General features: G+C 43.0%; 1 protein-coding gene across 2 annotated transcripts in view; it reads left to right on the top strand.

The window, feature by feature from the left end:
* The window catches only part of lrrc7 (leucine rich repeat containing 7), a 231913-nt gene that overhangs the window by 126708 nt on the left and 79996 nt on the right, over positions 1 to 25209 (top strand). Inside the window, exons 13-17 of one of the 2 annotated variants that reach the window (XM_067989712.1) lie at positions 3372 to 3471; positions 9425 to 9543; positions 10447 to 10647; positions 12841 to 12952; positions 16639 to 16810. In XM_067989712.1, the coding sequence (XP_067845813.1) occupies positions 3372 to 3471; positions 9425 to 9543; positions 10447 to 10647; positions 12841 to 12952; positions 16639 to 16810 (704 nt within the window). Of the gene's footprint in view, positions 1 to 3371; positions 3472 to 9421; positions 9544 to 10446; positions 10648 to 12840; positions 12953 to 16638; positions 16811 to 25209 lie in introns of both variants that reach the window. The other variant, XM_067989711.1, reaches the window with a different exon arrangement.

Here is a 25209-nt window from a genome sequence, read left to right as displayed (position 1 = left end):
TGGTGATGCTGTTCGCCCTCCGCGGAGGTCATGACTGCAGCTACGGTGGCCCCCATCCGGAAGATGTACATCTGAGGGGGTCCACATGGTAGGTGCATGTGTCTGGACACCGGGGTAAGTGTGCAAGTTGGTGAATTTTGTTGTTAGGAGGAGGGTGGTGGAGGCCAAACTTTGTCCAAAGTGACAGAGTGGCCTCCTGCAATGAGTGAGGGTCTCCCCACCCCCCCCCTCCCCACCTGTCAAATGGACCTTTGCAGCTGCCACAGGCTGATGGCTGCAACACGTCCATTTGAACTGGGAGTGTTTCCCCCAGTACGGGAAACAGTCCCAGTTGTTTGTAAAATCCCAACCCTCCTAAAATATCACGTTAATCAGGTCTGTAAATGACCTGAAATACCAAAATAAATACCTTAAGTGGCACCCTGCCGGCTTTAATTGCCGGCGGGAGTCCCACATGCGGGGGCTGCGCGCGCATGTCAGTGCGTCAGTGGGGAACCCGGAAATGGGGCGGGTTGGAGCCGGGCTCCCGACCCGCCCCGGGAATCCCCGATTTTCGTAGCCCCCCCCACCAGGAACGCACCCGATTGCGGGTGCTAAAATAGAGCCCAAAGTATCTGTTAGTGCTTTTTACCAATGTTATATTTCTTTCTGATTTCTACTAAAATTATTGAACAGTGGAAACATGGGGGATAATTTTCACCATGCACCTGGTGGAGTAGACTATCTGGTAATCTGGTGGAGTATATTATCGCCCATTGTAGAACCCGCCCAGTTTTCATCCCATTGGGATTATACGAAAGTGGGAGATCTGCTCTGCTAAATTTACCACCTAAGGTAAAAAGTATGGACTTTTAAATAAAAAAGGAAATTTACTAAAGAATTTTTGAGCAAAGGGTAATCAAGCAAAAATCAATGTACCTTATTTTACAATGTGGGATCTTTTGTTGGTAGATTAATACAAATTTATATTCACTATACGATATACCTGCTGTTGGTGACTAGATCTTTTCCAGGAAATTGAGCAGGACAATCGTGCACTGCCATGTTTGAATGGGCTGCTGATGGTTGCATAATGTTTATAATTCCAAATGTCAGTTGTTAGATCCATTTACATTTAAGTTGTGTAGGAGCCTTGGGCCAGAGTTTTCTTTCACTTATTGGCCCTTTTTTCCTCGCCTAAGCTATTACATAACTGCTGGGTGGGGGAGGTGTCTAATCATGATGCTCCAGGCAACGTGAAAGTGGGGCAGGCTTGATGGACCAGCTAGTATTTTCCTGCCTATCATTTTTGTATGTTCGCAAAGGAACAATCAGCCTGGGATTCTGCTCCTGATTGCTATCCAGTGCCCTCTTGGGAGGTAAGGGTATTAAGAGATAGGTAGAAAAAGCAGGAAATTGAGTTTAAAAAGATTAAGCTACCATGGCTAACAAAATGGTGGAGCAGGCTTGATGGATTAAAAGGCCTGTTCCTTTTCCTCTACTGCAAAGTACGTGTATATCAGTTGAGGACGGGATCAAATTTGGTTAAGATGTCCCACACAGTCAAATAGCCTGGCAACCTCTCAATCTGTACCCACACATGAAGAATGCCACTTTAGTGAGATATCAGAAGACAACCAATTCCCGTGAACCCATTCCCCACATGAGACAGCTTCTTCAGGAGAAACTGGAGGAAAGCCTTAGTTAAGCCAAAATGAATGTCTTTGACAGTGAAATTCAACTTCTTTGGTGGCAGAAAACTAGCAGTAGCGGACTGGTCATCCACTATACCCCAACCCGATTTTTCTTTCCATTAAAGTCATAAAAATTGGGTGCGGTGTATAACAGGTGGCTGATCTGCTACTGGCTATTCTGCACCCCTGCTGTAGTTGAATTTCACCCCTCTATTTCCCTTGACTATGGTTGTAGAAAATTTACATCTGCATGTTGTCCCTGCAAACAAAATACACTGGAGATATTTGTTGCTTAAAAAATATACTGATTAATGTAATTTCTGTCGATGTTACATACAGCATAAATCATACATAGCATGGTTATGCACATTTTGATTTAATTTAAATTTTTTCCTATTGTATAATTTCTCAGTACCGACATGAAACAGTGTACTCCATGAGATGACAGTGAGAAGTTATTAGCCCATCAGTCTGGAATGGATTTGAACACAGATGCCACAAGTGAAGTAGCAGTGTGTTCACCCTCAGTACAATCCAGTCCCTAGATATTACAGGGTTGATACAGAATCGGCCATTCCTAGTGAGGCGCAACGCTTGCGGGGAGTGCTAGTCAGAAAATTGCGGGTGCACAGCCCTGATCTTCTGTCCATTTAAATTAATAAAAGGAACATCGGGCAGTGTGGCCTGCGGTTACTTTGTGTGAGTCCCATTCCTCACCAGGAGCATCCGATTGGGAGAATCATCCCTTATATGTCTTACATTATGTTACAGGGTTCTATAAATTATCCTTTAACTATAATGAGGGACCAGGACTCCCTGATGTCAGAAAAATTTGTGTGTTCACAAAAAAAATCTCCATTAAAATTTGCTGTGCATTGAGGAAATGCTGCTGCCTAGCTGTGATCCAGGTCAATCATTGTTCAGTAGACACGAGTGGGTAGAAATTGGACCTTGTTACACCTGTTTTACGGTCATAAAACGGCCACAACGAGACCCAATTTTGGGGACCAACATCCTATGCCTCAAGGACGTCTGAAAAACGTCCAACCCAAAATTGGGTTGGGCCATTTTTTAGACATCCCTGACGGCTGCCTCCCATTTCCCTCTCCCCACCCCGGGCACTTACCTGAAATTCAATGCTGCAGAAGGGCGAGCTGCCTGTGGACACTCGACAGGCACCGGCAGCTCGCCTACATTATTTAGATGAAGCCTGAAACCCAATTTCAGGCCAGTCTCCCAGTTTGGGCGCGCTTTTTGGCTGCATCACCACCATCGCGCCCGAGACAAATTTCGACCCAAGCACTTCAATTCAGGAACATTAGGATGCGCGTGGCCTCACAGAATGGAGCACAAAGGAAAATTATTCAGAGTCCTGGGGTACATTGATTCAATATGATAAAGTTAATCAGCCATAGTTTCCTCCTTGTCTACTAGATTCTTTAATGCAGTAATTTTTACCTCGAATTAGGGCAGTGTAACTGACCTTTGATTTTAACTTGGTGCTTGAATAGTTCTTAAAAGCTTTATTCCCTTATCAGATGGTTGACTAAATTAAATGATAAAGAGTCAATATATCGTTTGCTGGCTATAATGAAAAGCCTATAGATGTTATCCCTGTCCTTGTCTTGTGATGTAGTGATAATTCAAATAATGCATTCGGTATATAATTTCCTCTGTGTTCTTATCCTTCTGGTTTAGTCCAAGGCACTAATCCCTCTGCAAACTGAGTCTCATCCAGAAACAAAACAGAGAGTGTTGACAAACTATATGTTTCCACAGCAGCCACGCAATGATGAAGGTGAGACTCCTCCTCACTCAGAGGACTGAGATCAGTGCTGGTTTTCAGGTGACATCTTCTTTACCTGATTGTGTTTCTTGTTGTGTGTATAAGCTGGTGATGGGCAAGTAGTACCTAGCAAGTTGATATAAAAATACATAACTTTAACTAGGCTAATCTCATGGGCTTCTATTTTTTGCTGTTTCCATCCTGTTTTTAAAAAGCCAAAAGTGTACCTCATAGGGAAACTTCACTTGTACATTTTCATGTCTGGTAATGTCATAATACAGCTGTACATTAAATCTTAGCTTTCTTTGGTGGCTTAGTTGAGATGTGCACTGTCTGGTGTGGAACTGAACTACACAGACTGTCCTAGGTTAATCCACGATGTGTGCTGAATTAGATGATATGAGCAAGGGGTCAATAGAATTGCTCCAATTGGCCCCAGCACCCCTTGGCTGAGAAGGGGGAAAAATTACCCAGGATTACTACTATCCAGTGACCCATATGAGAATGTCACGTGAGGACAGGATTAAGCTTCAGTGTGATGCCCCTGTAGTGGAATAGCCAGTGAACACTCATTTTTCAGGCTTAAGCTTGAAGTATAGTAACCGTGGTGAGGTACCACAGAGCTACCAGGATCCATGAAGCTGAATCACAGAGTGAGTCAGTGTTGTTAGGAAAGGGAGGAAATCAGTGGCCACCATAAAAGTACAAAAGTACAGCCCAACCATTAAGGATGTTGCATATTTGACTCATAAGCAGAAGATACATCAAGGACTTCCCCACTCTCAGGTATGCTGATTGAATTTGGGCAAAATACCCAATGGACTGCTGAGTGGCATGTCATGTGATAGCATTACACTTCAGGAGAAGATTAATCTAACAACATCCACTTCACTTTGCTTGGACTGCCTTCCCTGTTAGCTGGCTGTGCTTTGGTAGACAATGCTTGGTGGTGAAGGATCTGCAAAAGAATAAAAAAGGAATAAGATGGGGAGTTGTGATCAACATCAATATCCCCTACTTAATTTTAATAATTTGGTAGAGGTTTAAAATGCGGCTCGATAAGTAGTTTTGTCAAAAATAGGGAAGGAGAGAATACTTGTGAGAGGTATGGGGCTAGATTTTCCTTCACTATTTGGTTTGGTTAGCAGCAAAAAAGTTGGGCTTATCTCAAGTTCATTCCTTTCAACAGACCATAAACGATTTGTTGTTATGGATTGTTCCTAATTTATTTAATCTCCTGAGGTGGGTTAAAAGTCTAAGAAGACAAAACTTTCTCTTGCCCTCAAAGTAATTGAATACAAAATCCAGACTATAAGTCCAACATTACAAAGTATGTTATTTAACTCTGATCTATTCCATTCCACTCCACACACAAAGGGGGTGAAATTGGACAAGGGCGGGGATGCAAAACAGGCAGAATTGCATCGGTCGCCTGATATACGCTCCCCTGATCTTCACTCCCGTTGACTTCAATAGAACTGAATATCAGGTGTGCCCTATAACAGTCAGCCAATGCGATTCCACGTAATTTGTGCCCCCGCCCATGTCAATTTCATCCCCTAAATTTCCATGCTTCAATAAGACTGGAACTTCAGTGTTCCACAAAGTATTTGCCCATTTATTTCTATACTTATCCTCAGAGTCTTCAGCATCATTTTTAACCAGATATTCAGCTAGCCTCCCCCCCAACTAGTTTTTTACCCTCTTCTAAAGGCACTAATTCATGCTAGGGTACATTCCCATTTGTGCCATTTACCAGCCAGTATCTGATGCACATGGTTGTTATTAATTTATTAGCTTAGACAATGAGTATGGACAGGCTATTTACGGGTGGGGGCATCAAGAACAAGCCAAATCTTGCGGTCACTCAACTACCACAAGAAGTGGGAACCCTGGCTGATTTCCTCCCCCCCACCCCCTGCCTAGTCAAGGAACACTGAGGTCCAATCATAGAAACTCTATTGCTGCCCCAGTTAAGACCAGCTAACTCAGCCCAGATGGGGGTGTCAAAAGTGGAACTTTCCTGGTATATATGATTCAATTTCTCACGAGATCGTGCACTTACCAACTGAGATATCAGGGGATTAAGCCAACCTTCCTTTGATTAACGCCTTTGAAGTAGCATTAATTACATTTGATTGGAGTAGGTTCCACATATCTAGGATCTTTTGGAGAAAAAATATTTCTTCTAATCTCTAATTTTCACTGTTGTTTGAGGCATGCCATTTTGCATTCACATTGTCTAGTTCCATGATCAGTTTGAATTAAATACCCTGCTTTTATCTACATTATCTATGTCATTAGCACTTTAAAGAATTGGATCATTCCCTCTTTAAGTGGTCATTTCCCTAATGGAAACAAGTTTAATTCTGTAAGTCGCTCTTCATAACAGAGCTCTAGTTCCTAGAACCATTCATGTCATTCCTCTATGGACCCTTTTTGTTGTATCAATGTCTTTCTGAAGACAGGGTGTCAAAGCTCCTCACCTGAAAGATGCTCGAAGGCAAGTGAGAGCTGAATCTAGGATTTGAAACCAGGACTACCCTATATCTGTACAGCATATTAATAGATTGTTCCACCAGTCCACCAGAAGTTGATCGTTTTTTTCCTCTTTCTTTTCCTGAGCTCCTTAAGCGACCAACCATAGAAAGATTAATCATATGAAGAGAACACCTCAGTTCAGAATGTAGAGCTAGATTTTATAGGTCAGTTTTCCTTTTCAACTGCTTTGCATCTCAAGATGCAATGCAAAAGAAAAATGACAGTTTTATTAGCGCTGTTGCAGACTTTCAAAATTCAGAACAATGCATGAAAGTCAAACAATCAAAAAGAAAAGATATTCAGCACCGCAAGGGATTACGCACCGCTCAAATTCTGCTCTCGTCCAGGGGCCAGGGACACTCCTGGCCTATCCTCCTCACTTCAACCAAACTGCCTTCCATCAAAGAAAGACTAATGTATAAGATGCTGCAAATTCCTCATAATATGGATTTGCAAGTACCACATAATTAACTTTTAATATGCCATAGCTTAAGAAAGCATTTAAACTTTGCTAAGTTCAATAAAATTCCTTTAAGGAAAAAGAAAAGATGCTAGCACAGGGGGAGAAATTCAATTTGCACCCAAAGCAGGTGCAAAGTCGGTGAAGCAATTGCTCTGCTCGTCAGTCTGTGTTGGCCTGAAGCCTGAGCCAAATTTGGCTTTAGGCATCTTTTAAATGCTGCTAGTGAGCTGTGAGCACCAAACCCGCGCCTTGCTGCAGCACGTGGTTGGAGAGGGCAGGAAATCGGCCAGCTCCTGCACTGAGCACTCCTGCTTCTTCTGAGCTCACAAAAAAACCTCAAAATTTCCTGGGCCTTTTTTGAGCGGCCTCCAGGCTAACTTACCCCAAATGCATTGTGAGTAAAAGCAGGAAACTAGCAGCTGCAATGCCACTCACCCTCATTATAATATATTCAAATGAGCTCATTCGGGACTCCCTCGGTGGATCATGGGAGGGCCAAAATGCACAAGGGAATTCGGGTATTTTGGGGCAGAAAACTACGTAAATGGCTTCAGCCACATTTTGCTGCCAAAAAAGTTATTTATCCTGATTATACATTGTAATTACTCCAAAAACAGCATGGAATTTCTAGGCCTATGTTTCTACTGCTCTTATTTTAGGGTCATTACCAATTTGACAAGCTCACTTTCAGTATCCATGTAAATCAGAAATAATAGGGGTTAAGGCCTGAAATCCTACTGAACTCCAGTCCTCTACCCCCGATCCGATATTACACCTCTCACAAGTAATCTCTTTCCTGTTTTTAAACCAACTTTTTATCCAATTACGCTGTACCTTGAAGTCCTGTGACTTTTAGCTTAATTTGTGAGGTTTTTTTTTATTCGTTCTTGGGACGTGGGCGTCGCTGGCGAGGCCAGCATTTATTGCCCATCCCTAATTGCCCTCGAGAAGGTGGTGGTGAGCCGCCTTCTTGAACCGCTGCAACACATACGTTATCCAAAACATTCTCAAAGAGCAGCTAGGGTTTCTGAACGCTATCCAGTGACCTTCTGCTGGAAAGTACAGGTGGGCAGATGTCAGGTGAGGGCAGAATTGGTCTTGTGTGATGTCTTGCCTCGGTAAAATAATTGCTGACACTTCTAGACTAACACATGAGAAAAGATCACTTGGTTGAGCAACTGGATGACTGGCAGCACCTGTAGAGCAAAACCCCAACATGAATCAGCACCATTTGTGTAGAAAGGGAGAAAAATTGGAGGGAAATTTTTTTTCAGAAGGGATCCCTCTGGCAAAAAAGAAATGCATTTTTGTTCCACGTTTCAAAGATAATGCAGTCACAACCTGATCACGTCATGTGGTGGCAGTGCTAGAGACAGAGCTGCCAAAATTGCACAGGCTGTGATCCTAGCAATCACTCAAAGATTGCTCCTTCTGGTGTTCTCCAGCACTAACCCCGCCAGGTTCAGTGGTAAAGGTATTTGCATGAGATGCCGGCACCACTTTGGATGCACCTTGGGCATCTGCCAGCCCCCTAGTGGGAGAAACTCTGGCCCCTGCTGCCATCCAGAGTAGGCAGTTCCTCGCCTCCCCCTAGAGAAATGTTTGTTGCTCCCTCTTCAGCCCCTTTGGTGAGGTGTGTATGGTGCGCACTCAGTTATTTTTTTTAGAAAAGGGTCCATAACCTTCTAATTTTGTATCCATCACAGTTTTTTCTTCCCCTATTGTCTCCCCAGACCATGCACTTCCAATGGCTGAGAAGGTAGGCACACAACAGTCCCCTGCACCAGCCTTGCCATTGAGAGGGCAACTATAAGCACACAGTAGTGGCTGACTCTCCATCAGATGCTTAGTGAAGGCCTTTTTTATTTGCTTTTGGGATGTGGGTAACACCAACAAGGTAGTATTTATTGCCCATCCCTAGTTTGTACTGAGGGCATTAAGAATCATCTACATGGTGTGGGACTGAGTCATGTGTAGGTCAAAGCAGATAAGGTATTAGTGAACCAGTAGAGTTTTTACAAAGAATTACCAACTTGTTGCAGTAAGATTGTGAACTTCTAACCTCTGGGATGCTAGTTCAGTACCACAACCACTAGGCTACTGTATCCTCCATACAAATGAGATCTATTACAACAGAGTGGGGCATCAAACCTATGTGCAGCATATTAGTGGTCCAATTCATTGGACAACTATGCTGCAAGATCCATTTTTAAATCCTTTTTCATAAATTACTAAATTGTTATTAATAGTCATAATGGTCAGTCTATATTGTTTACATTTTTCTCTAATGAATTTTATAATATGACATGGTCAGTTTCTCTCATGAAAATTTGTAACACTTCTATTCAATTGGTATCTTCTGTAGCTCCCATTTAGAGTACGTCCATTGAGGCCTCTCAATGGCTAAGTGAGTAATTTCATAACTTAATCTGGTTCTGAATCATTAAGTCCAGCAAGGTCCCAGGTTCAATCCTCATGTTTGCTAATCCTACTGGGACACTATTGATGGCCACAGTGTCCCTGGATTAGAGAGAAAGGGAAATCAGATAGAGCTGCCACTCCTGATGAGTTTTATGCATCTCTGCTGAAAAATGCATTTGTTTGGATGTCACGTGAAGACAGGATCAGGATTGGCTGTGATGCCCCTCTCCCACACAATCAAAATAGCCTGCTGACACTCTCTGTCTGGGTCCACACAAGTGAAACGTGACTTGAGTGAGATACCAGAAGCCAGCTGGTACTCATGAATCACTCCATCATTACTCAATAGCCACTAAAGGAACATTACCTGAGTGGATCTCTCCCAGAATTTCTGGGCCAATGTCTTCAGAAGAGGAAGGAAGCAAAGGACAGAAATTTGAAAAAAAAATCACCTTGCTTTACAACATTACAGATTGTAATATTTATTATTATAGTATAACAGAACAATATTTTTATTTTTTGCTTGTGTATTTCCAGTAGATTTCCCTTCTGACAGTGATAGCTTCAACCCAACCTTGTGGGAAGAACAAAGACAACAGCGCATGCAGGTCGCCTTTGAGTTTGAAGAGAAGAAGGAAGAAGAGGAAGGAAAAGTTAAGGTTGTTGCTTACAGCATATTTCTCTATGTTGTAAATGTTGCCTCAAACAAAATGTTTTATTTTGCCCATTGCCGGAATACCGGGATAATATATTGGTGTAATACCAGATTACCTAAATCAAATAAAATAAAAAATTGAATTGCCCTCTTCCAGTTGTTGACTGGACACATGCACCTTGCAATATGGTATTCAGCTTAACAGATCAGGAAGCTCCAGATTTAATCCCTAGTTTGTGCTGACTTGGCTGATTTTAGCTGTGCTGCTGTGCAGAAACGTTTGGAGTAAAATTCCACTTTGATGGTTGATAGCAGTTGGCAAAATGGTTGATAGCAGATCCGTCGCCCATTATAGACCACGCCTAATTTTCTTTTCCAATGGAAAGGAGAATCAGGCGTGGTGTATAACAAGTAGCCGATCCACTAACGCCTGCTTTGTGCCCATTTGAAGTTGAATTTTACCCCCAGTGATTGGACACCAGACTGTGAGAACGAGGAAAAATTGGAGGAAGAGTTGCATTCGGCACCATTGCATTCAGCATCAGGCTTTGCTGTGACTTCTTCCCATAGAACAAATAGGCTGCTGAGATGCACTGTGTAGGCTCATAAATGGAAAATGTCTGCTTTGATAAGATACCAGAGGGCTGCTGGCATCTGTGGAACCATACCACAGCAGGACTCAATTACTTGAGAAAAGGAAGAGAGAAAATTGGTGGGAAATTTGAAATTAATACAGTGAGAATTGTGCCCTACATGTACAGTAAGAGGTAGGATGGTATTGTCAGCTGTGCAGTGAAATCAGTTGACACTACCTGTTGGATTTATAATGCTGTGAAGTTCATCTGTCACATTGCAGAGTAAAGAAATTCCAACCTAATGACTTTTTTGCATTTTGTTTCAATTTAAGGTTGAAATAAACCTTAAACGCTATCCTACCCCTTACCCAGAAGATCTGAAAAATATGGTGAAGTCTGTTCAGCACTTGGTAGGAAAACACAATCAAGAACCATCTACTGAAAATGCAACAGGTGCCACTAATATAGAACATTCTGGAAAAGAAAAATATGAACATAAGTGGCCAGTACCGGCAAAGGAAGTTACACTTGAGGTAACTAAAGAAATTTGCAAAAAATAGTCATCTTAACTTTATCTTCCAGTTGCCCTTCACATTATTACCTTCAAGTTACTAATCTCAGCCATCGTAGGGATGCATGGAGTGCAGCACAAGCATTCCATGATAAGGAGCTTCTAGAAAGCTAACACTGTCAACTACAAAATGGCTCTGAATATTTGTCTGACATGAGAAAACAAATAATTACACTCTCAGTGCAATGGGACATGGGTCAGTAACATTGCTTCACACATATTGGAGATGAATGACTGAAATTTCCACAGGAGTTGTTGGGATCTTCTGCTGTAACTACCTTCAAGTAGCTGTTTCCAGTCCACTTTTGCTAAAACACATCTCAGCTTAGTAAAATGGCATAAACATTGGTTTACATCATATCCACCGATCTCCTACCAAATTTACGGTGGGCGATCAGGGAAACCCTGCCGAAATTCTACCCAAAAACTTTGGTACATAAGCCTGAAGAGGGGCACAAATGTAGAAGACATAAGATTTATTTTCTAGGGTAGTCTGGAGTCAAACCTTCCCCCACCCAGATTGATTTTTGACACTTTATTTGATGCATTTTTAATCTACAACAAACATTTCTGTCATCTGGGCTTATACTCAGTTTTATTGAGGCCACTTGGGAATGATCTTATTCCCCCTATATATTCTGAAACTTCTTTCTCACATTAGCGACAAACATACTTTAATTAATTTTATTTGAAAACATAATTAAAAAGAAAATAGTAATTCAAAAGCAGTCTTATTGGTAATTCTAAATAGTGCACTCCCCCCCGCCATGCCAACTAGTAGTGATTCCTAGGGAATCCAGGGGGCATCTCCCCTGAAAAATGGTGCATTCTGGTTAACTTTAAACACTTTTCACTCACTATTGATTTTAAATCTTTAAATTAAAGAAAAACAAATGGGATCAATCTCCATGGCCTGCTGCAACCAATCTCTACCCCCTCCTCCAAGATGGACTCCCTCACAGAAGTCAGGGAATGCATCAAAATTACTAAATGACCAGAAGCCGGGTCAGGCTGCATCCTTCCAACAGGGCAACGACATAGTGGAAGATCCAGACTAAGATCTTTAAGTCACTCAGGCTCACTATGCCAAAACAAAGGAACTGCTGAAAAATGAAATTAGCATTTGAATAATCAGTGAATAAATGGGGTTTCACTTGTTAATAACAGATTTGCGATGGAGAAGGCATGGTCCATACAAAGCAGAGGTCCCAATTTTGATTTCCACTCCGTGTTGAGTTAGTTGATCTCAGCCAGGTTAGTACTGGGGTGCTACAGTGCTCCTAACATTCCCTAGACAGGGGGTGGGCGGGTGTGGAGAATCAGTCACAATTTCTGCATTTGACCACTATCTAGTATTCAACTGCTGGAAAGTTCAAAAAGATAACATCTTGGAAATGATTTTCAACTACAACCTGCCCATTTCTTGCCTGAAAAATAGGTGGCCAGCAGTTGAAAATGGGGAGTGGGGAGGAGGGTGCCAGCTCCGACACCCAAGGCCCGCCTGATGCAGTTTTCAGATTGCCGGTGGCCTCTGAACAAAAGGGCCCCAAAACTTTTTCTCTTTTATTCCTGTGGGGTCAGGAAAATCAGACGTGCTCCTTCCAGCTCCACACAAATACTGTGGCCCACTGCCAGCCCATGCCCATCCTTCGAGATTGACTCCCCATCCTAGGAGCTGGCTGATTGTGCGTCTGCAGTTCGCCGGCTACATTAAAATGGGGCCCAAACCTGAAACTGGTTCCAAAGCCGGTTTCAGGCTCGCCGCTCCACCAACTTCACGCCTGTTTAGGGCAGAAGTCAAAAATTCCTCTTATGAAACCATTAATGGTCAAAATGCCTTCTAATACTCAGTGTTTAGGCTTACTCATAAAGAAAGGCCACTTGGACAACGTACTGCCAGTGGAGCCTTATTCCACCATGAGTCAGCAGCACCTTCAGGAGAGGACGGAGGAAATATGGAGGGAAAAATTCTTTCAAAAAAGAAATACAAGACAGGAAAGAATGAAATGCTGGTAGAGGGTCTTACTCCAAGACAAATGTTCCTCTTGTCATTGCAATGCCTGTGTTACAGGTAATGGTGTAAGTAAGAGTTTTTAAAAATATCTTGCCCATATTTGTTTTCTTGAAAAACCTGCTTCTTTTTTCTCTTCTACAGAGATCCTTAGGAGGCTCGCCAAATGATCTGAGAATGGGAGAACTGCGGCCTACTCTTACTGAAACGCCACTATTCAAACCCAAAGTTGTCCTGTTGGGTAAAGAGAAGAAAGGTACATTGTCGACTCTATGGAAGCCAAGGGGGTCCTGGTAAATTGCATTAGGGGAATCTTCATGGAGGGGGTGGCAAATCATCTTCTCTGTGGGTAGGGAATACCAGTGCTGGATACCCATTTCTACAATTTTCTTAAGGTTTTGCTGAAAACCTTGCCATAGGAATGGCGCATCTATGGTGTACGCATTATTATAGTGCAGAAATTCCAGGAAATGATGGCGAATTACTTATGCCATTACTTACGCCACGTCATAATTTCCTGGGGCTTTTGCGCTGCTGCACAGAGACCCTCCGAAATCAGTTATAATGGCCCATAAATTGCTCCGAGTGGCGAACCAATAGTGCTCGCCGCTCCATAGATTTATACTAACCCACTAACTTACTGCGGTGTTTACTGGGTGCACTTCCTTTACTAGGAAGCGGAGAAGATCCCAGCATTAGCTCCAGTAATGCTAGGACCCATGGGAGAAGCGAGAGGATCGATCTCTCCCCCTCAACCAGATTACAGCATTTGTGACAAACCGTAAAGAATCAAAACAAGCTGCCACCTAAAAACCAGGAAGTGAAAGCTGCAACAATAAAATCATTTGTAAAAACAGTTTCAGAGAGTGAAAAAAAAGACAGGGTAAGAAATAATCAAATTAAATAGAGACAGAAGGAAAAAATAAAAAAATGACCAAAAACTATTAAAATAAGGAGTAATATGAAGCTCCACATTTTTATAAGTTAATTTTTAGCTGTTTTACTTGTCATTAAGTCTTATCGCGCTGTTAAAACTTAATTTAAACCTAGTATTTTTATGTGTACCTGTTTTGTGGCGATATTAGTTACTTTCCAGCTGGGCAGAAGAGCAAATTGGCGCTGGTCCATTGATTCTGTTGATTGCAGCCGGTGATATCCCTTTAATTTGGGGCTATCATATTGCCGGCGAACCAGGAGGAGCAAGTTCCGGATTTCCGCGTTTGACTGCACATGTGCGAATACCGGAACTTGCTCCTTGATTTCTTCACTAACATCGGTGAGCACTGTTGAGCTCACTGTTCCTTTTTAAGCAATTTGCAGCCCAATATTTTTGCTCCCCACCACCCCTCCCCCCATCAAAATCAATGGCGATCATGAATTTGCTGAATTAACGCTACTTTGATTGCCGCTGCCACTTAGACCGTTACAGAATGATGCTGGTAGAATACACAGTGATGCTGGAGGGCTCAGAATCAGTAAGGTAGTCAATCGTTCAGCAGGTTGCCTATATCAAAGATAACTATTTAACGTATCAGTATCTTGATCATAATCTTAAGCAGGCCATAGATGCACACCCACTCTATCATTGCACACTGAGGAAGGGCTTCATTTTAATAAACTTAAAGTTTAATGTTGTTTTGATGTTAAAGGAATCCTATAAACAAACACAGGGCTGCATTTTATAAATATACAAATAGGGACGATGTGCAAAGGGTTGTCTCTTGAACTGTGTGTGATTCCTAGCCGTATTTCATTACTGGTTGCAATCTATGCTTCGCGCACAAGCTCAATAAATATTAATATAAAGATAAGATCAGTTGGGGAGAATGCCTAACTGTTAAAACACTTATCTTACCAAATAACTCAAAAGGCAATAATCTTATATAAATATTTGGAGTTAAAAACAGTTAAAGATAACAGACCGTGACTGTTATGGAAACATTAAATAACCTGTTGTTCCATTCTGTGTCCGGCCCCGGCAACCTTGAGTATATATCAGACATTGGCTGCTCCATTCCTGACTTGCCGCTATGCTCGCTGTGGCATATACTAATCAGTTCTCCAGCAAATTGTGGTGTAAATTTGCCACTGGAGGATCGGGGAGCACAGTGGTCTAACTTATGCCATTGTCGCCAATATTGTTGTCATTGCAGCAAATTCCAGGCCATGGTTTTAGTAAAGAACCTAATTGAATATTTATATTTCCTGCACACATTCAGGCAAGCTTATGCCTGAAATATGCAATACCAGAGGTAGTCATGGGATTAAAAGTAAGATGCAGCCTAGCAATAACTGTAGGTCTGAAGCAATCCAAGGAAAAATATATATTGAAACTATTCTCCCTATGAGGAAAATATGAGGAAAACTTAAAGATGTTAGGCTTGCTGTCTTTGAAATGCAAGAAATTTCAACGTGAGCGAATTGAAGTTTTTAAGATTATGAAAGGGATTGTTGATGTTGATCCAAGCAAATTGTTCAAATACCAGCGAAACAAGTTCAAAATGAAGAAGTTAAAAAAAGGATAGTCAGACTTGTGAAATAGACTAATAGGGAAGGCCGTTGCAGCACTTGGTATAATTGGGTTCAAAAGGCTGGCTAGTCAGCATCTGAAAAAGAAATATTGATTATCATTTTGGGTGTCACCCTTCATCAGAACCAGCAGTCTGGCTGGAGAAGAGCCTTTTATAAAACTGCGAAGGGCAAGTAGAGACTTGGCAAAGAAGACAAAAGAGGAGAGGAGAAGCAACAGGTAAAGAGTTCAAAAATGCCAACTACAGTGGAATTTGAGCAGATTCCCAATTGGTCAATGCAATAGAATAATCGCATTCGAAGGCTGCGAACAGGCTCTGAGGTTGAATTTGAATTAAACTTTTAGGCATTCCATTAACATTAACTTTTAATATCATTTCAATTGGCTTTAATTAATTGAAGTTGATCTTTCTCATGAGAAGGCATCTTAGGTCGTGTAACAGTAAATTAAGTAGCGGTTTGAGCAGCACACTAGGGACGTGAACAGCTGATTGAGCAGTACAACAGCTGTTTACCAAACTGGTGATATACCATCCATAATTGGGTTTACAACTCTGCTACTGAGCTACAGAAACCATTGTAAGTACCAAGTGCCAGCTCACAAATGTTGGGCTCCTGGAATGCAACTGGAAAGAAAGAAAGGAAAAACGTTTGTTTTCAAAGGAGACGGTAAAACGCCCTTAAAGCTACTTGAGCAGAAACTCCAGGATATCATTACCATCTAATTGGTTAAACTTGACCAGCTGTATTCCATAGACGGGATTCCTATTGTCCGAACAGGAGTGGAATCGTAACACATAACAGAGTTATTTTAACGTGGTTGTTCTTTACCTTTTGATTTATTTCACTTTATTTTTCAATTTTTCTCCTCTCCTCTCTGAAGATGTTGATTCATGGGTTCCACAGGTGCTAACAGTGCTCCAGTACCACACTCAAGCAACTATTCTTCATGTATGAACCTGAACAGTGAGTGCCAGTTGGCAAAACAACCTTGGGGGCATTACAGTGAGCTAGATCCCATTCTCCACATATCTTTACTTTTCAAGAGGGGTCACTCGATAGCAATCAGGAGTGGGCGCCCTGTCTGATTTTTTACCTCCGTTGCCCAAGACCAACTGTAGCACTCTCTAAGTGCTACCTCAGCTGAGAATAGCTATCTCAGGACACAGGACAGTGATTGAATGTGCCCTCCTGGATTGGTGGTGCATTTTCCACTGAACCATCAGGGAGCTCTGGTTTTTATTTCTTATGAATACTATATATAATGTAACAAAATAACTGCTCTCTTTTAATTTAACCATTTTACTCCCAAATTGTATTTTATACATCTCAAGTTCTAGAAAATATGATTTTTAAAAATCTTTTTGATAACCAATGTAGAAATATTTCTTTAATGTTTTTTTGTATATTAAGGATCAACAGATGAATCAGAAGTTGACAGAATCAACAATAGTGGCTCCTCGGGCACCTACTCAGACTATTCACCTTCCCAAGGGTCTTCTGCTTCCTCTGGAGGACCTATCAAAGTCAGCACGTTGCAGACAGCAGTCAAGGATGGTGTGGCAGCTTCCTCCTGGGGAAACAGGTGCGTGAGTTCATTACAAAGGGTATAATCATAGTGTAGACATTATTTAATACCTTATTAATCTTTGCACAGTCAGTCATTCTAGTTTTCAAATTATAATGAGCAAATTGTCTTATCTGATCTTCAAAATTTTCCTGTTCTCATTGAAAAATAAAACAAGACTTGAGGCCAAGCTGCATATTGTATGACACCACCAAGGTTAAAAGGGCATGAGAAAAGATGAAGTAAATCAATAAGTAGTGATCAGATGGCATCAAGCTTTGGTTTTAAAAGCCTGTGGATTGTAGGAAAAAGGGAATACTGAGTGAAGTAAGGGTTTCATAGCTTTGAAATCCTGGGAATGAATGGGTTAGAGTAGAGTATGATGCAATGAGCAGAATTTTCTCCAGCAGTGAAGCCATTTTCAAGATGTTTAATGGATGGGTGTGGGTAGAAATTGACTAGAGAGCCATCCCACCACTGATCACCGTCACTTTTGAGATTTTCCGCAGGACTGACAGCAGACATTGTTCACTATGGCAACGTGGACAAATACTAGCTTAATACATATATAATACGAGTTAAAAATTAGTTAGAAGGAAGATTGGGTTTATTTTTTCCACGAAGAATAATAATAAGCTTGTGTAGTAAGTTACCAGGAAAGCTACTGAGGTAAATTGTCTGAATTCAAAAGACATTTAAATGTTTTTCTAGAGAGAGAAAAGATTGGGGGATATGGGAAAAGTTAGGTAGGTGGGGTTGAGATCAATGACAAAGGGGATTGACTTGTTCCCTGTGACAGCAGAACTTTGTCTTGCATCTAATAGGGAAATAATGCACTAAAAGCACAAAATGTAGGTGCCTGGGATGGGGGTCCCCTACATAGTACATGGTCAACGGGATGGTCTGCACCCCTGGTGCCATCTTCCTTCTTCTTCCACCAAACTCCCGCGCCACTGGAACCTTTGCCAGACTTTCCATGCTTCCTCCCTCTCCTGTAACCATCTTCTGCGTCTCGGATACATCTTTTATTTCTCTAATCTCTCTCATTATTGCCTCCTTGTGACACACCATTGTCACTGCTATCATTTAATCATCTCCTGTCCTCTACCTAATCACAGACCAGTCCTTTTTTCCCATCCAACCCCTCTTCCCTGGCTGTGTACTGCCTTATAAGCAGTTTATCTGTAATATTTCCCGGTTCTGACGAACGTTCATCAACCTGAAATGTCAACCCTACCTACCACAGATGCTACCTGACCTGCTGAGTGTTTCCAGCATTTTCTGTTTTTATATTAGCACAAAAATTCAGCTCTATTCCTGCAAATCAAGTTTTTATATATATATATATATATAGTGGAAAATAGACTAGAAATTGCTGCTGGCAGTAATAGTGGACAAATGTTGGTATGACATTTCTTCTGTCCTCTATTTTAATGGAATGGATTAACGACTCCATTAAAATAATGGACAGAGGACTGTCATATGAACGTGCTAATTGTTTATCCGCCATCAACACTAATTTCTAGACTCATGTTTTAAAAACAAAAAAAAATTGCAATACACATATTAATCAGCATCTAAAAGAGTGAAAGAAAGGTTAATATCAACATTACCTTTCATCAGAACTTGGTACTATGATATTCACTCACCCTCATTCCTCTCAAGGTTACTTAAAATTAAAAATTGCTTGTTTAAAATAATTATCTCAATCCAGGTGTTCCCCAGCCTATCACTGGGCTTTTATGGAGTCTGGGGCAGGACATAGAAACATAGAAAATAGGCGCAAGAGTAGCCATTTGGCCCTTTGGGCCTGCTCCGCAAAAATGATCATGGCTGATCGTCTAACTACCCTGTTCCAGCTTTTTCCCCATATCCCTTGATCCCCTTTAGCATTAAGAAATATATCTATCTCCTTCTTGAATACATCTAATGACTTGGCCTCCACTGTCTTCTGTGGTAGAGAATTCCGCAGGTTCACCACCCTCTGAGGGAAGAAATTTCTCCTCATCTTGGTTCTAAATGGCATACACCGTATCCTGAGACTGTGACCCCTGGTTCTAGACTCCCCAGCCATCGGGAACATCCTCCCTGCATCTAGTCTGTCTAGTCCTGTTAGAATTTTATATGTTTCGATGAGATCACCTCTCATTCTTCTAAACTCTAGTGAATATAGGCCTAGTCGACCCAATCTCTCCTCATACGTCAGTCCTGCCATACTAGGAATCAGTCTGGTAAACCTTCATTGCACTCCCTCCATGGCAAGGACATCCTTCCTCAGATAAGGAGACCAAAACTGCACACAATACTCCAGATGTGGTCTCACCAAGGCCCTGTATAACTGCAGTAAGACATCCCTGCTCCTGCATTCAAATCCTTTTGCAATGAAGGCCAACATACCATTCGCCTTCCTAACTGCTAGCTGCACCTGAATGCTCGCTTTCAGCGACTGGTGTACAAAGACACCCAGGTCTCATTGCACCTCCCCTTTTCCCAATCTATCACCATTCAGATAATAATCTGCCTTTCTGTTTTTACAACCAAAGTGGATAACCTCACATTTATCCACGTTATACTGCATCTGCGATGTTCTTGCCCACTCACCCAACTTGTCTAAATCACATTGGAGCCTCTTTGCATCCTCCTCACAGCTTACATTCCACCCCAGCTTTGTGTTGTCTGCAAACTTGGAAATGTTACATTCAGTTCCCTCATCCAAATCATTGATGTATATTGTGAATAGCTGGGGCCCAAGCACTGATCCCTGTAGTACCCCACTAGTCACTGCCTGCCACCCAGAAAAGGACGTGTTTATTCCTACTCTCTGTTTCCTGTGTGTCAACCAATTCTCAATCCATGCCAGTATATTTCCCCAATCCCATGTGCTTTAATTTTGCACACTAACCTCTTGTGTGGGACCTTATCAAAAGCCTTCTGCATATCCAAATACACCACATCCACTGGTTCTCCCCTATCTATTCTACTAGTTACATCCTCAAAAAGCTCCAGTAGATTTGTTAAGCATGATTTCCCTTTCATAAACCCATGCTGACTTTGTCCAATCCCATTAATGCCCACCAAGTGTTCTGTTATCACATCTTTTATAATAGACTCTAGCATTTTCCCCACTACTGATGTTAGGCTAACTGGTCTGTAATTCCCTGTTTTTTCTCTCCCTCCTTTTTTAAATAATGGGGTTACGTTTGCCACCCTCCAATCTGTAGTAACTGTTCCAGAGTCTATAGAATTTTGGAAGATGATCACCAATGCAACCATTATTTCCAGGGCCACTTCCTTTAGTACTCTGGGATGCAGATTATCAGGCCCTGGGGATTTGTCAGCCTTTAGCCCCATTAATTTCCCTAGCACTATTTTTTTTAGTAATACTGGTTTCCTTCAGTTCCTCCCTCTCACTAGATCCTTGGTTCCCTAACATTTCTGGGAGGTTATTTGTGTCCTCCTTTGCGAAGACAGAACCAAAGTATGTGTTTAATTGTTCTGCCATTTCTTTGTTCCCCATTATAATTTCCCCCATTTCTGACTGTAAGGGACCTACATTTGTCTTCACTAATCTTTTTCTCTTGACATATTTATAGAAGCTTTTACAGTCAGTTTTTATGTTCCCTGTTAGTTTACTCTCATACTCTATTTTTCCCCTCTTAATCAATCTCTTTGTCCTCCTTTGCTGAATTCTGAACTGCTCCCAATCCTCAGGCTTGCCGCTTTTTCTGGCAATTTTATATGTCTCCTCTTTGGATCTAATACTATCCCTAATTTCTTTTGTAAGCCATGGTTGAGCCACTTTTCCTGTTTTATTTTTGCACCAGACAGGAATGAATAATTGTTGTAATTCCTGCACACCTTCTTTAAATATTAGCCATTGCCTATCCACCGTCATCCCTTTTAGTAAAGTTCCCCAATCTATCATAGCCAACTCGCACCTCATACTTTCGTAATTTCCTTTATTTAGATTCAGGACCCTAGTTTCGGATTCAACTACTTCACCCTCCATCTTAATGAGGAATTCTATCATGTTATGGCCGCTCTTCCCTAAGGGACCCTGCACAACATGATTGTTAATTAATCCTTTCTCATTGCACAATACCCAGTCTAGGATAGTCTGTTCTCTGGTTGGTTCCTCAACCTATTGGTCTAGAAAACCATCACGTACACACTCCAGGAATTCCTCCCCCACAGTATTATTGCTAATTTGGTTTAACCAATCTATATGTAGATTAAAGTCATCCATGATTGCAGTTGTACCCTTCTTGCGTGCGTCTCTAATTTCCTATTTAATGCCCTCCCCTACATCTCCACTATTGTTTGGGGGCCTATAGACAACCCCCACCAATGTTTTCTGCCCCTCGGTGTTTCTTAGCTCCACCCATACAGATTCCACATCGTGATTTTCCGAGCCAATATCCTTCCTCACTATTGCATTGATTTCCTCCTTTACTAACAAGGCTACCCCACCTCCTTTCCCTTTTTGCCTGTCTTTCCTAAATATTGAATACCCCTGAATGTTCAGTTCCCATCCTTGGTCACCCTGCAGCCACATCTCCATAATCGCAACTATATCATAACCGTTAATATCTATCTGCGCTGTTAATTCATCTACCTTATTGCGAATGCTCCGCGCATTAAGACACAATGCCTTTAGACTTGTCTTTTTAAGATTGCTAATCATCTTAGTTTTATTTTGCACTGTGGCCCTCTTTGTTTTTCGCCTTTGTTTTCTCTGCCTTCCACTATTGCTTCTTCCCTTTCTGTCTTTTGTTTCTATCCTTGTTTCCCCCTCCTCTGTTTCCCCCTCCTCTGTTTCCCCCTCCTCTGTCTCCCCCTCCTCTGTCTCCCTGCTCAGGTTCCCATCCCCCTGCCATTCTAGTTTAAACCTTCCCCAACACCACTAGCAAACACCCCCGCGAGGACATCGGTCCCGGTCCTGCTCGGGTGTAACCCGCCCCACTTGTACAGGTCCCACCTTCCCCAGAACCAGTCCCAATGTCCCAGGAATCCAAAGCCCTCCCCTCCTACACCATCCCTGCAGCCACGCATTCATCTGGTCTATTCTCCTGTTCCTATACTCACTAGCACGTGGCACTGGTAGTAATCCTGAGATCACTACCTTTGAGGTCCTGCTTTTTAATTTATCTCCTGACTCCTTAAATTCACTTTGCAGGACCAGATCCCTTTTTTTTAACCTATGTCATTGGTACCGATATGGACCACAACCACTGGCTGTTCACCCTCCCCCTCCAAAATGCCCTGCAGCCGCTCCGTGACATCCTTGACCCGAGCACCAGGGAGGCAACATACCATCCTGGAGTCAAGTTTGCGGCCGCAGAAACGCCTATCTGTTCCCCCTACAACTGAATCCCCTATCACTATAGCCCTGCCACTCTTGTTCCTCCCCTCCTGTGCAGCAGAGCCACCCGTGGTGCCACGAACTTGGCTCTTGCTGCTTTCCCCTGATAAGCCATCTCCCCCAACAGTATCCAAAGTGGTATATCTGTTTGAGAGGGAGATGGCCCCAGGGGACTCCTGCTCTACCTGCCTAGTCCTTTTACTCTGCCTGGCGGTCACCCATTTCCTTTCTGGCTGCGTAATCTTTACCTGCGGTGTGACCACCTCACTGAACGTGCCATCCACGATAATCTCAGCATCGCGGATGCTCCACAGTGAATCCACCTGCAGCTCCAGCTCCGAAATATGGTTAGTCAGTAGCTGAAGCTGGACACACTTCCAGCATACATGGTCGCCAGGGACACCTGTAGTGTCCATGACTTCCCACATAGTGCAGGAGGAGCATATCACGGGTGCAAGCTCTGCTGCCATAACTTACCTTAGATTTACACTGCGTTGGACTCTCTTCCCGCTCTCAAGACTCTCCTTTTACACTGCACTCACCTCTCGGGCTCTCCTCCCGCTCTCAGACTCTCCTTTTACACTGTGCTCACCTTTCGCACTCTCCTCCCGCTCTCGCACTCTCCTCCCGCTCTCGCACTCTCGCACTCTCCTTTTGCAATGCGCTCACCTCTCGGGCTCTCCTTTTACACCACGCTCACCTCTCGGACTCTCCTCTCGCTCTCGCACACTCCTTTTACAACGCGCTCACCTCTCGGACTCTCCTCCCGCTCTCGCACTCTCCTTTTACACCGCACTCACCTCTCAAGCTCTCTTCCCGCTCTCCTCCCGGTCTCGGGCTCTCCTCCCGCTCTCGAGACTCTCCTTTTACACTCTGCTCACCTCTTGGACTCTCCGCTCACCTCTCGTACTCTCCGCTCACCTCTCGTACTCTCCGCTCGCTCTCGAGACTCTCCGCTCGCTCTCGAGACTCTCCTTTTACACTGCGCTCACCTCTTGGACTCTCCTCCCGCTCTCAGACTTTCCTCCCGCTCTCGGACTCTCTTCCCACTCTCGAGACTCTCCTTTTGCACTGCGCTCACCTCTCTGACTCTCCTCCCGCTCTCAGACAGATGTGAGAGTGAGCCAGTTTTGTCCTGTGAATGGACAATGCCATGCTAATAGGACTATTTTAGAAGTGTATTATAAAAGGTTTCAGATCACAAGTTAAGGTAACAATTCGATCTCCCATGGCGTTGCACATGGGGAGTCAAGACCAGTACAGTATTCAAGTCAAGAAGGGTAGGTTGGTGGGTGGATAACTAGTCCCAGGCAGGGGAATGGGGATCAGGAAAAGGGTGTTGAAGCAGATGGGAGGGGAGAGTAAGAGGGTTGAGCTGAAGGAGAGTGAGGGAAACAATGAGATGGGGAGAGGAGGTGAGAAGGATTGGGACTAGAAGAGGGGACGTATAGGAGAGAGGCAGTAGGGGGGGTGGGTCGAGGTGGGTGGCACAAAGGGTTTTTTTTTCTCAGTGGAAGGCGGAGAGCTATACTGGGCCAAGGCTCATTTTCATCTTGGTGGTAGGGAGGAGAGGAGTGATTTTCTTTTTAGTGAGGGAACAGTTGCAAAGGGTGCATTTTTAGTTCAGTGTGTGTGGGTCGACAGTCCGAATTCCTTCTCTGCGCACGAAGGGTTAAGGGACCTGCCCCTAGGGAGGCTTTCCTCTCAGGAAGGCCTGAGTTGTTTCTCAGCAAGTGGGAAGTGGAATTGCGTCTCAGTGGTGGGCAAATTAATTTTCAGCAGGGGGGTGGACCATGTTTCTTTTGGGGGGAGGGGTGGTGGAAGGAGCACTGAGTTTCTTCTGCTTGGGGGGGTGATGGGAAGAAGAGATGACAGAGTTTTTTCAGAATGAGGAGATCCCTAAGTTTCTTTTTAGAGGGGGTGGGAAGCTTGAGTTTCTTCTCAGTGGAAGCATGGGGAGGCATATTTCTTCTCAATCGGTGGGTGTGGGTGGAAGGCACCAAGCCTCTTCAGAGTAGAGGAGGAAGGCCCAAATGGGAGAGCTGAGGGTCTGAGATTCTTGCGCCTGTAGTGGGCCCAGCATTCATTTTTTCCCGATCTCCTGTTTCATTTTCCAGTGCGTGCAACCATTGGGTGACTCAGCGTAGGAACTGAAGAATGCTGGCCAAAGGCCTGCCCTGAGATTCGCACGGATTGGGGCCTGGAGGCAGTCCAAAGACATTTCGGGCAATTCTGAAAAAATGTTTTTAGTCCCAACCTCCCTTTTCCTCCATTGTGGCAGCCCAAAGGTCTTGATGCTGGTAGTCAGGAGCGCAACTGCAGGCCACTCAGGATTGCATCTGTGCTTCGAACTCCTCCCCAATCTTTAGGCGCAAGGCCCAGCCAAGGGGTGCGCCTGCGAATGCAATGCCTCCTGCACCATGTAAATAGCACAGGGAGGAAAAATATGGTCAGTGCTTCCTCACTGGAGCACCATTCTTAATATGCGCTGCACCTATTGGGCAACAGCGGGCACCAATAGAGGAAAATCCAACCTGTGGGGTCTGTGTTTCAAAAGCAGTACAAAAAAATCATTTGAAGTACAATACCAAACTGCTGATGAAGCAACTTTATTGTGTCTGTAAGCATCAGTCTCTATGGGGTTCTGTATTTCATTTCCATATGGAAGAAGAAATAAGTGAAAGTAAAGCATTTTGCCAAAGAAAACTGATGTGTTCCTATCAGCTGCTTTGGCCCAAGAACTTGGCATATTTGATCATCATATAAACTTGACACACATAGCTGACTGCAGTGGAGTTAACAACCATTATCTACTTGCTATTTGATTTTTTTTTAATTAATACGGTAATTATAGGAAGCTAAAATCCATAGGGAACAACATTAATTAAGACCATCAAGCATATAGGACGTCTTGATAGTTTTCATCAAATACAGGTAGTTTGACCAAAAAACTAGGCAAAGTGGTATTTTAGTGTATACACTCCATTAACCTGAGCAACCTCGTTGCTCAAATGGTTGAGCTTGGCTCTTAGGAACTCATAAGCTTGAATCTCAG

Source organism: Heptranchias perlo, chromosome 9, assembly GCF_035084215.1.
Source record: "Heptranchias perlo isolate sHepPer1 chromosome 9, sHepPer1.hap1, whole genome shotgun sequence".
Classification (NCBI taxonomy): Eukaryota; Metazoa; Chordata; class Chondrichthyes; order Hexanchiformes; family Hexanchidae; genus Heptranchias; species Heptranchias perlo.
Note: the sequence above shows the minus strand (reverse complement) of the source record. Positions and strands in the feature narration are given on the sequence as shown.